At 47.4% G+C, this 15,225-nt stretch overlaps 1 protein-coding gene across 1 annotated transcript in view; it reads left to right on the top strand.

The window, feature by feature from the left end:
- The window catches only part of DRGX (dorsal root ganglia homeobox), a 32,947-nt gene extending 27,289 nt beyond the window's left edge, over positions 1 to 5,658 (top strand). The window contains exon 6 of the mRNA XM_017504717.2: positions 3,352 to 5,658. Within this exon, the coding sequence (XP_017360206.1) occupies positions 3,352 to 3,617 (266 nt within the window). The 3' untranslated portion in view covers positions 3,618 to 5,658. The remainder of the gene's footprint in view (positions 1 to 3,351) is intronic.
- The last annotated feature ends 9,567 nt before the right edge of the window (positions 5,659 to 15,225 follow it).

Below are 15,225 nucleotides of genomic sequence, written 5' to 3'. Positions count from 1 at the left end.
ATTTACCATCGTAACCATTTTTAAGTGTAAGACTCAGTCATGTTAAGCACATTCCTGCTGTTGTGCAGCCCATCTCCTGAACTCTTCATCTTGCAAAACTGAAGCTCTGACCTGTCAACAAATCCCACTTCTCCTGCCCCACCCCAGGTCTGTGTCATTCTACTTCTGTCTCTGGGAATTTGAGTACTCTGGGAACCTCACAGAAGAGGACTCCTGCAGGATTTGTTCTTTTTGTGACTGGCTTATTTCACTAATGTAATGTCTTCAAGGTTCACCCCTGTTGGAGCAAGTGTCAGAATTCCCTTCCTTTTGAGGCTGAGTCATATTCTATGGTATGTACAGTCCTTATGGTTTTTAACCACAGGGTCCTTGGCTTCACCTAGTCCTCAGTTTCCCATTAATCCAATGCTGTGTTTGTGTGTATGTGTGTGTGTGTGTGTGTGTGTGTGTGTGTGTGTGTGTGTACATAGGGATGAGTTACGCACACATAGACTATTTGCTGTAGCTTTGATTCTGTGAGTTAACTTACTCCTCTTAACTTCTAAGTTTGCGTTTTGAGGGCCAGGAGTATAGTTATGGGTGGCTTTCTTAGGGGCCACTGCAGGTATGACTTGTAGCTGCGACTCCAGGGGAAGGAGGCTCTGTCACTTCTATGTCTGCCACATGACTGGATTTGCCACTGAGTCACAGAGCATTTAAGTCACCATTGATGCTTACATTGGAGTCCCTTGCTGGGGTTAATACCAGCCTGAGAGGGATTGAGCCCACCTTTCTCATCTGGCCTGATCCAGGGCTGGCTACCCAGGGCTAAGCCTGAGGATGGTGGCCTCTTCCAGGTCCCCAAGAGCCTGTAGCGCCAGCCAATCTCTGCTCTCAGATGGGCCTGCTGGGTCTGTCTTCAGCCTTCCTTCTTATTAAAATTCATTTAAAATTAACATTATGTTTCTAAGCTTAAAAGAAATTGGTTTTCATTGTAGAAAAACAAGGAAAATTCTATATAGACACAGAGAGGAAAATACAAATCTATAGCATACCTGCTCCAAGGGGGACCACCATTCTTAAGAACTTGGTATCTTCATACCTTAGGCGCTCCTCACCAGCAAGCATCCTGGGGCAGGGAGACTTGGAAGGGAGAAAAGGCCCTGTGGGGGTGGGTCCTAGGAAGGCCTGAGGCTCATAGCAAGCATTGTTCCCAGCAAAAACTGCCATTCCTCATGAGAGTTTCCGGGTGACTGGAGTAAGGGTGTGGCTATGCCTGTATAAGAGCCCCTAGAAGAAGTGGAGCAGCCAGGCCCCGGGGTTTGACCAAATGCATGACAGGCCAGAGGCCAGCGGGCCTGCAGGGCAGTGGGGCCAGTCTCAGAGCTCCCTTGCACACTCTGCACGTGTGCTGCCTCACACTTGTCTTGGTATCTGCTGCCTACTGGATCAGCCCCTCAGTCAAACTCTAGGTAAGAGGTGAAGCTGCATTTAAACCTCCTGTTAACAACACAGGAGCAGGAAAGGCCACCAGGAGGTTCTGACCCCATCTCTACAATAAACTGTGCAAATATGGGCCTCAGTTTCCTTACCCGGAGGGGGACATGAGCCATGCCTACCTTCAGGGTGGCCATAATATGAGGAGAGGAGCAGCAAGTGGTAAAGGTGAGCTTCCCTTTGCCTCTCAGCAGGCTTGGCAAGGAAGAGGAGGATTTTTGAATGTGGCTGAGGGGAGCAGAAGGTGCCTGGCTTTGGCACTAGGAAGCCTGTTTAAGGAAAGGAGGGTGGGGACGTCTCAGCTGCTGGAAAAGCTGGTGTAGCTGCAGCTGCCCCTGAGGCTGATCTCTAGAAGTGGCGTTGGGTCTTGGTGGCCTTCAGGCCCCAGTGAGCACAGGATTTGTCTCACAACTACTGCCTCTTGGTGACTCGAGGAAAGACTCCAGAGCATGCTCAGAAAGGCAGGACAACAGCTCAAATCTCACTTGCAGCCTGTGGAGTTGTCCAGGACTACAGGGGAGCTGGGACACAAGGGTGCTGACCTTGGTGCTGACCTTGGTGCTGACCTTGGTGCGGACGTACCTCAGCCCTGGCTGGGACCACTTCAGAAATTCCATCTCCATGTTTTCCATTATTACCAGCCAAGAGGCAACACGTGGGTGAGAAGGACTGACCTGGGCTTGGACCTATACTAAGCAATTTCCAAGTTGATTCCCTCTGAGGTTCTCAAACCTCCGTTCATGACACCTCTGGGCCATTAGCAATATTTAACAGTTAAAGTTCTGTTCATTCAATGGTTAGGTCCAAGCAGCTCACTAAGTATGCCCTGACAACTTAGTAGCCATTTGAAAAATAATACTTGTAAGCTGAAAACAAAATAATGTTTTTTTAATCATTACTTTTTAGAGTCAGGGTCTTACTCTGTTGCCCATGCTGGAGTGCAGTGGTGCAATCACAGCTCACTGCACCTTTGAACTCCTGGGTTCAAGTGATCCTCCTGCCTCAGCCTCCTGAATAGCTAGGACTATTGGCACATACTACTATGCCTGGTTAACTTTTTATTTTTATTTTGTAGTGATAGGATCTCGCTATGTTCACGCTGTTCTTGAACTCCTGTGCTCAAGAGATCCTCCTACCTCAGTCTCCCAAACTGTAGCAATTATAGGTGTGAGCCACTGTATCTGACTGCTTTCATTTTAAAATTCTTTTCTAAGGGGCTTATGTGCCTTATAAGCTTTGTATAGCATCTCTAATCTTGGAATCTTATTAGACTTCGCCACACATTTTATATTCCAGTGTGGAATTTTGTGTGGTGCTTGGAAAATCCAGGTTCACAAAGCGATTACATTCTTGACAGGAATGCAGCAGGATCTCGTGGTGAAGCTGGGAACCGCCTGCAGTCAGCAGCTTGCCCAGCACCTGACACATGTGGCTGGCTGGGTTTCCCTCCATTTAAGATATCCCTGCAGTGCCCCAGTGAGTTCTTAGGGGTGCCTTGACACAGTTTAGGAGTGTGGGAGGACTTCATGGGGTCCTCCTTATGATCCTGTGATGTAGGTATTACCCCATTTTACAGATGTAGAGACTGAGGCTTAGAGAAGCCAAGATATTGGCCTAAGGCCACACAGCTGCTTGGCAAGGAAGCCAGGACTGGCCAGGTGTCCCTGATGCTCTCACAATCCTTTGAACTATTAACTAGGCCCCTTAGTTGTGTGTCTTTGAGGTTCTGAGCACTTGTTCTTCTCTCTTTAGTATCTGGCACCAGAGGGAATCAATCTTTCTGTCCTTCAGAACTCAGACTGTTCCCCACATCACCCAGCCCTGAGAGGCAGAAAGTGGACAGTGATGGGATCCTGTTGTTTTTCCTTTTTCCAGGGGGCCCACTGTGTTCTTGCTGCGTCCCAGACCCCATGGGACTCTCCTTCCTTCCCACCTATGGCTGCCAGAGTAACCGCACGGCCAGCGTGGCTGCCCTGCGCATGAAGGCCCGTGAGCACTCAGAAGCCGTCCTGCAGTCGGCCAACCTCCTGCCTTCCACCAGCAGCAGCCCTGGCCCTGCTGCCAAGCCGGCGCCCCCAGATGGCAGCCAGGACAAGACCTCTCCCACCAAGGAACAGATCGAGGCAGAGAAGAGTGTATGAGGGTCCACAGTGCCCCACCCAGCGTGCCCTACCCCCTTCCTGCTTCTCCCAGCCTCAGCCCCTACAGAAAACTCTCCAAATAGCAAGGAGAAGCCTGTGGCCTCAGGGCCTCTGCATGGACCCAGGATGGGCAATGAGCTTCATAGCTCCCTTGGCACCTGGAGGGTCCCTCTGGAGTCCCACCAGTGGGGCTGTGTTGCCCTGGCTTCTTTGGCAATAGATCCCAATGGCATTTGGTGGCAGCAGAGCCCCCTCTATGAGGAGCCCCCTCTATGAGGAGCCTCCCTGGGGTTTCCATCCAGGCCCAGAGTCTTGGAGGGAGGTAGATTCCTTATCTGTCTCCCTTCCTGTTTCCTCCCTGGACCGCCTTTGAAGGTCTTGTCAACCCCAGAAACTGTGGCATGGGCTGAAGTTTCATGATAAGAAAAGGGCCTGTCCCCTTACATTGTTTAAGACCTGGGGAACTGGTGGAGCGCCAGCTGACTCTTGCTCCCCTGGACCAAGACAAGCAGCAATGCCCTTTCTCTTGTTGGAGAATATTGGTTGTGGCCTTGGTTAGAAAGTGAGAAGATGTAGGGTAGGGAGGGGCCAACAGGACACAGCCTGTCCTAGAGGCCCAAGGCGGCTCTGACCCAGGAGATCTCACTGGCACATCTGGCTAATCACCCAGGCCACCTACTCCATGAATTGGAGGCTGCTGTCTTGACACTGTGGGTGTGGCCCCCATATCTGAAGCACTCATCTGCAGGCCTGTCCTCTCTCCCAAATAGACCTGTGGGTTGGTGAAAAGTTGAGCAACTGAAAAGCAGCTCTCTGGTTCAGGAGGGCCTGAGGGCCCTTGGAGAGGGAAGAAGCCCTTCAGGAATGCCTCTGAAATAATTACGCACACAGATGAACTACCTTTCTCCAGATGCCTGGCTTGTAGAGGAGGCTCTTCAGTGGTGTTTTTTACTCGTGGGGAGAATGTAGGAAAGGAGACACGAACGGCCTATGTGCAGAGATGGAGCACGGGGAAGACAGCGTTCTCATGGTGTGGAGAGCATTAGCTCCAAAGGGCCAAATTTCACTGCGATTTCTGTTTTGGTCTAGTGTGGCTGTTTTCTCTGGTGTGGATGGTGACGTGGAGGAGGTCCAAGGGGAACGTGCAATAGCATAAGCTCTGCCACTTTCTGGCAGGGGTGCCCGGCACCTGAAAGTTTGCAGTCTTTGGTGGCTTTTGCTGACAGTGTTTCCATGTAGACAGTTATTGCTTTCATGATGGTTATTTTGTTTTCAGCTATTACCATCAAAAGGTTCTACCTTTAGATTTCCTGTCCCCTTTTTACCTTCCCCCACCCCATGACCCTCAAATAATACTCCTGAGTGTATTGTGCCTCGCCTATGATCACCATGAAGCATTTGATAAAACACACTGTCTCCTTTAAAGAAAAAAATCAAATCCTTCCTCCTGCTGTATTTTGCTTGTTGAGTATAAAGATGAAACGATTTGCCAAAAAGTGGCAAAGTTGCTTCCGTTTCCCTGTAATTACGAATGTTTGGTTGAAGGATGTAAGCTCAAGCCCTTATGTACACTAACTCTTCAATCTAATTGTTTGATTAAACTCGTATTTCCTCCAGAAAGGTACATAAATAAGTGAACTGTTGAGCAAATTAAGAATACTTAACAGCATTGCATCTGAAAAGTAGTTACGCTGATTAAATTTTGTGTCCTTGAGGACTTTCAGGAAATTACTTTTGATCGTCAATAACACAATTAAGTAAACTACACACACATTAGCATGAATAATTGATAAGAAATTATGTATTACCACGAAGCAGTGATTTAATAATTCATGATGCGACACTCTAGTGACTGTGCAAAACTGGATCATATCGAAAAGTCTGCCTGATGTTACTGAAAGAAAGGAAAGAAAAATGAGCACCAAACCTCTGCAGAGATATTGAGTACTTAGTTTTGTTGTACAAAGGCAAAAAGTAATGATGCATGATGTAGTTTCTGTTTGTTTAAATACCCAAATAAATTTAGAGGAGTTAAAAGAAAGACCTTAAAGCTCAGGACCTCTCTTTGTTCCTCTCAGCCCTGAGGCTGCAGGGCTGGGTGGAGTCTGCGCTCTTCAACCTTCCACTTTGGCCAATGTGCAAATGGAAACCTTCTGGAAACTTCCAGGAGGAGGGCATTGAGGACTTGGCTCAGGAACCTTTTAGTGGATGCTGGGACAAGACAAGGGCCCCTGTGCAGTTCAGAGGCCTCCTCAAGGCATTGACGAACACTGCCTCGCAGGGTCGTTTTGCTGGAGCCCCTGTAGGTTGCCCTGTCTGCAGAAGTTCATTACGTGACTGTAAAAGACTGTAAAAGGGCTTCAGTGTGGGAAAGAGGCTCAAGCCCCCAGAGATTGATTGATTAATTAATTATTGTTATTATTCATTTATAAGTTGAGTCACACTGAAGTGTATTCCTTAATGCACTCCAGGTTATGGGAAAGGAGACTAGAAATCACTGAAGTTGGACTGGGGCAGCAGCCCGGCCTTGCTGGGGATGACAGTCTGCTCGGAGGAGGAGCAACTGTGGTATAGCAGGGAGTCAGGGTGGGCAGCCCTGGCATAGGACCTGCAGGACTTGGGGGCTCCTCCTCCATTCCTCAGTGAATGCCCAGTGTCTGACCTCTCAGGCTGTTATAAAGACCTCCGTTTGACTCTGCCACTGTCTCATTGCCTGGGAACTTTACAGAGGTTAGCACATTTAATCCTAATGGCCAACCCACAAGGTAGGTCCTGAGATTCCCATCTCACATGTAAGGAAACTGAGGCATGGTAAGGTCGGCCAACTTCTGTAAAGCTACATAGTTGATAGCCTCCGACAGTAAGAGGGAGAGCTCGGCCTCATTGGCTGTCACACAGCGAGTGGTTAATAAATGACTTGATGAGATCAACTGGGCTCAGTCTTCAAGGCCAGGAGGGCCACGGAGGCGTATGAGGACGGGTTGGTACTAGCAGGTTTCACAGATGGTGAGTCATAGTTTACTTTTGCTCACTGTCTTTTGGGTTCTGTCTTGGATGGGCCTGTGGGAGGGGAGAATAAACCACCCCAGGGCCCTGTCAGTCCTCAGTATCTCCCTTCTCTGGGTCCAGCCTGCCCCAATTTTATCTGCCTCTCCGCCAGTGCACCTGGCCTTCAGGTGTGTGCCTGTCTAAGAGCAGGCCCAGCAGCAATCCCTGAACTCAATGGTGCCCAGAGCTTCTGGGCCTCTCTGATGGATATTCTAGCAAGACGGGAAGACATTTCCCTTATGTGGACACCAAGAAAGTTTCCCTTATGTGAACTGGTTGAGTCTCAGGACTGCCTGTTGTGAGACTCAACCAGTTCACATAAAGGAAACTTTCTTCTTAATTTTCTGGCTTCACCAGAAAAAGTGAAACCTTTACAAATTCAGAGCTTGGTTGAAGTTAGTTAAAAGCGTGTTTCGCTTGTTCAGAATCCTGGCTCTAAGGGCTGTGTGACTCCTGGTGAGTCACCTTGGCACTGGCTGTTTGGAGATTAAATGAATGGATAGCTACATGGTGCTGGGCATTGATGAAGTGCAGTATAAAGGCCAGCTCTTGTTCCGCCAAGCCTCACATGTCAAAGGCTTGAAGAGTGAAAACCTCACTTTCTCAAAAGGAAACGACGGAATGGCTCTCAGCTGTGCCTGAGCCTGCAGAGGGAGCTGGGATTGCCACGCTCTTTCCTGAGCAAATTGTGTGGGCCGTAGAAGGGCTGACTTCCAGAAGGAGGCGTGTGCCCAGGCACTTGAGCTTGGAAGGGCACCTGCGGTACCCAGAGGCAGGGGTGGGCATGAGGCTGGGGTGGGGGAGAATGTCTTAGAGCTCTTCTAGTGGTAAGTACAGGGAAGCACTGAAGCCAGTTTATGTCAAAAAGTGCCTTTATGAGGAGGATACCAAGTGATCTCATGGAGCTCAGGATGGCTGACACTGTAGCCCTGGGACCCCAGCAGGACAGACACCAAGAAGTGGGAGTTGGTCAGGAACCTCCCTCCTTTTTCTCTGCAGATCGGCCCCCTCTGCTGTCTCACAGCCATCAGCCAGGCAGGGCTCACCGTGGCTTTCCAGTCTCAGCCACACCCCTTGGGGACTTGAGCCAGTAGATACCTCTGCTGTCATCAGGAGTGGTCAGTCATGGCTACCCTGGTCCTGCCCTGCCCTGGGGAGGGGACATGGCTCTCAGAGTCTCTGGGTTGAGGATCTGGGCTGACACGCAGAATATGCCCCCAATACCCCTGGGAGGACAGCACCAGAGGCAGAGAAGGGCACAGATGTGGAAAACCCAGTTCCTGCTGAGGCAAGTTAAACCCAAGGATGATAGGTTCCCCTAAGAGACTATAAGGGCTTATATTATTGTTTTTTTAAAATGATAATATAGCTTCATTCTGGGCTCCACTCATGAATACTGTCAGCCTACTTCAGAGAATTCCACATTTGGCTGTTTTTCTCATTAAGGCTTGGCCAAATACCTTCTACAGCAGCTCCTGCGAACTCATATAGAAATGGAGGCTGTGTCTGCGGCACCCAGGAAGCTCAAAGGTCCTAGGGCTGTGGAACACCCAGGTGTCCCTTTAAGCAGTTCTCCGCTGTCCACCTGTGTCCAGATCACCCTCCCAATGACAACAAAGCCCTGGCTTCTGAGTTTAGACCCCTTTGGCTCCAGCACCACCACCTGCTGTCTGAGCGGGATGACACACCCAGTGTTGGGGTGGCAGCTGCTTGGGGCCTGCAGTCCTCATGGCCAAGAGCAGCAGCCCGACTACCCTCCCAGCCTCAGCTGTTCTGGCAGAGGCAGGCCCACTGGCTCTCAGTCCCGTAGCAGGAGGAAGGGTAATGGGTTTGGATAAACCAGAATCCGTCCCCCACCCCTAGGAAGAGCATTTTAGAGAAGGCGGTTGCCCCTGCCCAGACATGGACTTTTTAGTTGCCTCTTTCTGAGCCACCTCAGGACAAAGCGAGGCATCTTGGTGGAAAGCAGCATTGGCTGTGTCCGGGAAACACCTAGGGCCTCTCCTGCACTGTGCTGGACAGAATGAGGAGACTGGCCTGGGAGCCCAGCCTGTGCTTACTGTCACTGCCTGCCATCTGCTCTCAGGCCTTGTAGCTGATGTCAGGGCCCCTGCTGGGTGAAGCTGCTTCTTGTCAGAGCTCAGTTGTGTGCAGGATGGGCCATTGCCCTTTAGCACACTGCCTTAGGACCTAGGCACTATGCTCTCCCTCTTGCTGGGTGCATTGTCAGACAACGATGGAGCTGCGGCTGCCTGGCCCTGGCCTGGCTCAGCTGGGCGCCCCAGATGCCACAGCAACCCCTATCTTGAGACCTCTGCTGTGGTTGGGAGAGGAGGTTTGCCAGCTGTTGGAGGGCTGCCAACCCTTCCTGGGCCATGTGGCAGTGGGGGGTTGAATGGGAGAGGGCACTCATCCATCCTGAACCAGGGTCTAGAGAGAAAAGGGGGTCGTGCAGGAGGAAATTACCCAAGCTGGGGGCCCGCCAGGTCAAGGGCTGCCTGGCAGACGTTCCTTGCAGCCTCTGGTGGCCTCATTCCTCCACTCAGCAGAAAGAAGCAGCCCCTTCCCTAGCCCGGGCCCTGGAGACCCTCCTCTGAGGTAGAGTTCCCAGGCATGGTAACACTCCATCAGGGTTACTGCTGCCTGGGGCGGAGGAAGCATCACAGGTCTGGGAATCAGAGGCCTGAAACTCCTAGCTATGTGACCGTGGGCAAGCCACTTAACCTCTCTGTGCCTCGTTTCTTTATCTGTATCATGGAAAGAATCATCCTAATTCTGAGTACCAAAGGTTATTGTGAGGAGTCAAGGAAATGATGCATGTGAAGGCAGTTTTTGAACCACTCTCAGGAGAGCAAGGTCATTGGCAGCACATGGGCTGTCTGAGGCCACCTCCTGCTGCATCAATGTGGCCTGGCAAAATGCAACCTAAGAGCAGAGAGGAGGCAGCACCAGGAAGTGAATCGCATAGACCCTCCCCAGGGCTTTGCCTGCCTCGAGGCCCCTCCCCCTCCCAAGGTCTGGATGGGGCAGCGAGAGGGGGCTAAGTGATTGTGTAATGGCCACATCTGTCAGTGCTGGCCAAATGGTTTTTTCAGGAGTCAGGGAGCTAATGGCCCTGCAGCCGGGAGAGAGTTTCAACTAAGTGGAGCACTTTATCTGCCCGGGAACATAAGAGCAATGTGGCCTCAGGCCGTAGGGACCCAGAGAACAGTTGCTCTGCTGCAGACTTGAATTAGTGCCCTCTCCCTATTGGCTCCCCTCACACCTGCTGCCAGAACCCAGCCTGCAGGTGGTGACCTGAGAGGTGGTGGTGGGAAAATGGCAGTCCAGCGGGGGTGTCACCAGACCCAGCCTTGACTGCAGGATCCCACACCACCCACCTTAGCAAGTCCCCTGCCCTCTCCAAGCCTCAGTTTCCTCATCTGTAAAATGGGGGCAATGAGGATTAGGTGGGATGAGACAGTGAGGGACACCGTGGTGGGCACTCAGTAAGGTTACTGCTGCAGAGAAGGTTGTGAGCTGTCCTGGACAATGGTGAGCTGCTTCAGACTAAGGGAAATGGAGAAGAATCCTTGGGGCAGAGAGAAGCCTCTATAAGTGAGAGGGATACAGAATTCCAGCGACCCTGGGACACTGAGCATCTTATGCCCCTGTTTTCACCAGGAGTGCACCTGGTGCACTTTTTTTACACATTATAGTTTCTATACATTATAAAGCACAAAATATCACAAATTCTCCAACTAATGGATACATGTTTTAATTTTTAAGGTTCAGGAAATAGTGATACATATTTATAGGGTAAATGTGACATTTTGACACAAAAATACAATGTGTAATGATCAAATCAGGAATATCCATCACCTCAAATCAACTATTCTTTCTTTGTGTTTGAGAACATTCCAGATCCATTCCTCAAGTTATTTTGAAATATACAAAAATTATTGTTAATGATAGTTACCCTATTGTGCTACTGAACACTAGATCTTACCCCACCTTCTCACTGTGTTGTTTTCACCATTAACCAATCCCTCTTAGTCACCCCATCCCCACCACCCTTCCAAGCCTCTGGTAATCTTCATTGTACTCTCTCATTCCATCAAATCAATTTTTTTTAGATCCCACATATGAGATAATATGCAGTATTTGTCTTTCTGTGTCTGACTTGTTTCACTTAACATAATGTCTCCCAGTTCCATCCCTGTTGTTGGAAACAATACAATTTCATTCTTTTTTATGACGGAATAGCATTTTCTTGTGCATGTGTGTGTGTGTGTGCGTGTGTGTGTGTATATCTATCTATCTATCTATCTATATCTATCTCTCTCTATCTATCTATCTATCTATCTATCTATCTATCTATCTATCTATCTATATATATACACCATGTTTTCTTTATCCATTCATCGGTTGATGGATACGCAGGTTGATTTCATATCTTGGTTATTGTGAATAGTGTTGCAATAAACATGGGAGTGCAGACATGTCCTTTCTTTTGGATATATACCTAGTAGTGAGACTGCTGGATCATATAATAGTTTTATTTTTAGTTTTTTGAGGAATCTCCATACTCTTTTCCTTGGTGGCAGTACTAGTTTATGTTCCCACCAACAGTGCATGAGTGTTCTCCTTTCTCCACACATACGCCAGCATCAGTTTTTTTTTTTTTTTGTCTTTTTGATAAAAGCCACTTTAACTGTGGATACATTTTAGAAGTCTTTTTATTTTGAAATAATTTTAGAATCACTTACAAGTTGCAAAAGTAGTACAGAGTTCTCATGTCCTTTTCACCCAACTTCTCCCAAAGAAAACACTGACATAACAATAGTACAATGATCAAAACTGAAAATGAACATTGCTACAATACTATTAACTATTCTACAGACCTTATTTGGATTTCATAAATTTTTACACATGCTCATTTCGGGGGAGTGGTAATGATTGCATGAAATGTCATCACATATACATTTTCCATCAGGTTGCAGAGCTGTTTCATCACCTTTAAGAGACTCTCTCAGGCTACTTTTTTGTAATCATACCCTCCCCGACTATAACCCCTGGCAGTACTCATCTGTCTTTCATCATTATACTTTTAACAATATTGAGATACTTATATACATGAGATCACACCATGGCTGTATGTTTTTTAAGGAAGAGTGTTAAACATGATTGCCATTCATGGTGATTTAAAACATTAACTACAGAGAGTAAACATTAACTACGTACAACATGTATTAGCCAGTTTGGGTTGCTATAAGAAAATAACACAGATAAGATGGTTTATGCAACAGAAACTAATTTTCTCCCACTTCTGGAGGCTGGAAGTTTGAGATCATGGTGGCAGCAGTGTCGGCTCCTGGTGAGGGCTCTCTACCAGGCTTGCAGACAGCAGCCTTCTTGTGGTGTCCTTAAGTAACATTTCCTCATGGGGTGGGTAAAGGGAGAGAGAGAACTCTCTGGTATCTTTTCTTATAAGGACAACACAAATCCTGTTAGATAAGGGCTTCACTCTTATAATGTAATTTAATCTTAATTACTTCCTTTAGGCCACATCTCTAAATATAGCAACACGGAGGGGATTAGGGCTTCAACATATGAAGCCAGTGGGTTGGGGGTGGGGACACAAACACTCAGCCAACACAACATAACTTCTAAAATACTTTTTAAACACCCGAACATAGTTCTGTCAGATAGCATATAGTCATATTTATGAAACAGAAAAAAATTAAAAAATATATTTTATTGTGGCAAAATATGCATGACGTAAGATTTACCATCTTGACCATTTCTAAGTATACAGTTCAGCGGCATTAAGTACATTCACATTGATATGCCACCATGACCAACATTCATCGAACCTTGCATCTTGCAAAACTGAAACTCTGTACCCATTAAATGATAACTCACCAATCCCTCCTCTCCTTAGCCCTTGGCAACCACTATATTACTTTCTATTTCTATGAGTTCGACTGCTCTAAGTACTTCATTTAAGTGGAATCACTCTGTATTTTCCTTTTTCTAATTGGCATATTTCACTTAGCATCCCGGCCTCGAGATATTCATGTTTTAGCATGTGTCAGAATTTCCCTCCTTTCTAAGGCTGTGTAGTATTCCATTGTATGTGTACTTCACATTTAGCTTAACCATTCGTTCTCCCATGGACACCTGGATAAATAAATAAGCAACCAAAGGAGGGTTGCTTCTGCCTTTGGGCTGTTGTCATTTTTGAGAGCCTGCTTTCAATTCTCTTGGTATATTTTCTACTTTCCAAAGTGAGATTACTGGATTACGTGGTAGTTCTGTTTTTAATTTTCTGAGGGACCACCATACTGTTTTCCATAGTGGCGCCATCATTTTATATTCCTACCAAGAGTGCACAAGGATTCTACATACTATTATTATTATTTGCAATGACGCTTCTAATGGGAGTGAGATGACATCTCATTGTGGTGTTGATTTACATTTTCCTCAAGATTAGTGGTGTTAAGCATCTTTTCATGTGCTTATTGGAGGAAATTATTTTTGATGTGGAAAAAGCCTTGCTGATGGGGATTCTCTCAAGGTGTAAAGGATTGGGTAGGATAATGCAAAATTGACTTTGGTGATGTCTTATCAACTTTTGGGAACAATTTGTCAAGAGGAGATGCAATGCCAGCCTGCTTGTCTTGGCAGAGGAGTCTGTGGGAAGCCACAGTGTAACATATGGACTCATGAATTGTCTGCGTTTGGATCCATATGCTACAACCTACTCACATGGTTAAGAGAAAAAACAAGGAAGATTGGTGAATTATGTTGGATGTTTTCTCCTCATTGCTGACCTTCTCTCTGGCCTCTCTCCCTAAAGATGTCCTCTGCTACCAGGTTCTATGTATCCGCCCAGAGATAGTGTATGTGCATATCTCCCTTCAAACGAGCAGTGGCATGTCACATACACTGTTGGGTCTTTGCTTTTTCCTTCTTAATACATATTTTGGAGGCATACGGTTCTGCTTCCAGAATGTTCTTTTGCAATTCATTCTCAATCCCGGTGTCTCTATTCCCTCCATCCATGCAATTAACCTCTAGAAACTTCATCTCTGCTTCCTCCCGACATCTGGCCACTGCTCTTCTCCTGATTCGTTCCTTGTATAGATGGACTAGTTCAGAGAACATCAGAGTGAAAGCAGTGGCTTGATGGCAGCAGTCTGTCTCATGATTTAGATTTTTTCTGCTTTAATTTTAGTTAGCAACTTAAGGTCTCCTTTCCCATTTTTTAAAAAGACAATAAGGGCCAATAGTCCGATAGAGCACCAACATTGCAGTATTGATAAAAACATGTTGACACATGGTTGATGCTCTGAAGTCGAGCTTTGGTACCAGAAGTTTGACTTAGGGGTTCAGGTATAACGTTTGGAGACCCGTCTTGTGGGAAAATTGATGTATGTATGTCAAGTCAATGTATTCCCATGTGAGAAGAGCAAAGGTGGCCAGGAGGTGGTGGGGGAGGTCAGCAACACAGGCCAAGACCAGAGGCCAGAGACCTTGAGAAGCAGGCTAGGGTCTGAGCTTTCTACTACAGGGGCTGCAAGGAAGTTTTGGAATACCAAGGAAGTTTTGGAATATCAAGGGTTGCTGCGCTGACTTTGTCTTTGATTATGAAAATAAAGATTATTTATGGATACCATCTGTGTGCCAAGCATTCTGCCAGAGTCTTCTCACCTATTATGACTAATACACACATACATTTACAAGGCATTATTTTATGTTTTTTTTTTTTTTTTACTTTACATCTGGAAGAAGTGGAAGCTCAGAGAGTTTAAGGCACTTCACCGGAGACAAAACGGCTAGTGATTGGCAGAGCCAAAATGTTCATTTCAGTCGTCTGATGTGGATGTCTAGGCTCCCTCCTTTCCTGGGCATTTGTCCCAAAGCAAAGGCATGGTCTTCAGGGACTGGCAACCTGTCCTGAGGCCCCCTGCCCTGCTGGAGGGAGGTGGGCATGCTGTTGTCTGCAGTGCTGCCAGTGGATCAGAAGCTCCTTCCCCAGGACTGCCAAGCTGAGGGACCCCTAAGCCCTGCCTACTCCAAGGCAGACAGCTTGAATCCTGACTGCCAACACAAGGAGACAGGCACCCCGTTTCCCGTGCCCCAAGGTGGCTAGAGGAATCACACCCTGGCTGTGAGAAGACTGGTTATCCTAGGCACAGAGCGGGAGCAGAGTGTGGGGAGCGCTGTATTCCTGGTATGAAAAACACTTGGACGGTTTCTGCATCAACACTGTTTTTATGTAGATGTGTATCCATGTTAACATGCATTAAGAAACAGACAACTGGCACAGCAAAACATTAAGATAAAGTTTCCTTTTAGAATATTCTGGTGGAATAAAAAAGGAAGTTGATTTAAAGAAAAAGTATTACATCAACTGTGGTCCCGAGAGTACTTGACTGAGGCAGCTGAGTGGCCAGACTGATCTAGAGACAGGACAGTCACCCAGGGAGCTGGGAGCACGCTGCTGCCACTCTTGTTTGTACCTCTTGGCAGCTGTGCAGTAAAAAGCCAGACCTAAGCAGCCAGGAGGAGACTC

Source organism: Cebus imitator, unplaced genomic scaffold, assembly GCF_001604975.1.
Source record: "Cebus imitator isolate Cc_AM_T3 unplaced genomic scaffold, Cebus_imitator-1.0 Scaffold326, whole genome shotgun sequence".
NCBI lineage: Eukaryota > Metazoa > Chordata > Mammalia > Primates > Cebidae > Cebus > Cebus imitator.
Note: the sequence above shows the minus strand (reverse complement) of the source record. Positions and strands in the feature narration are given on the sequence as shown.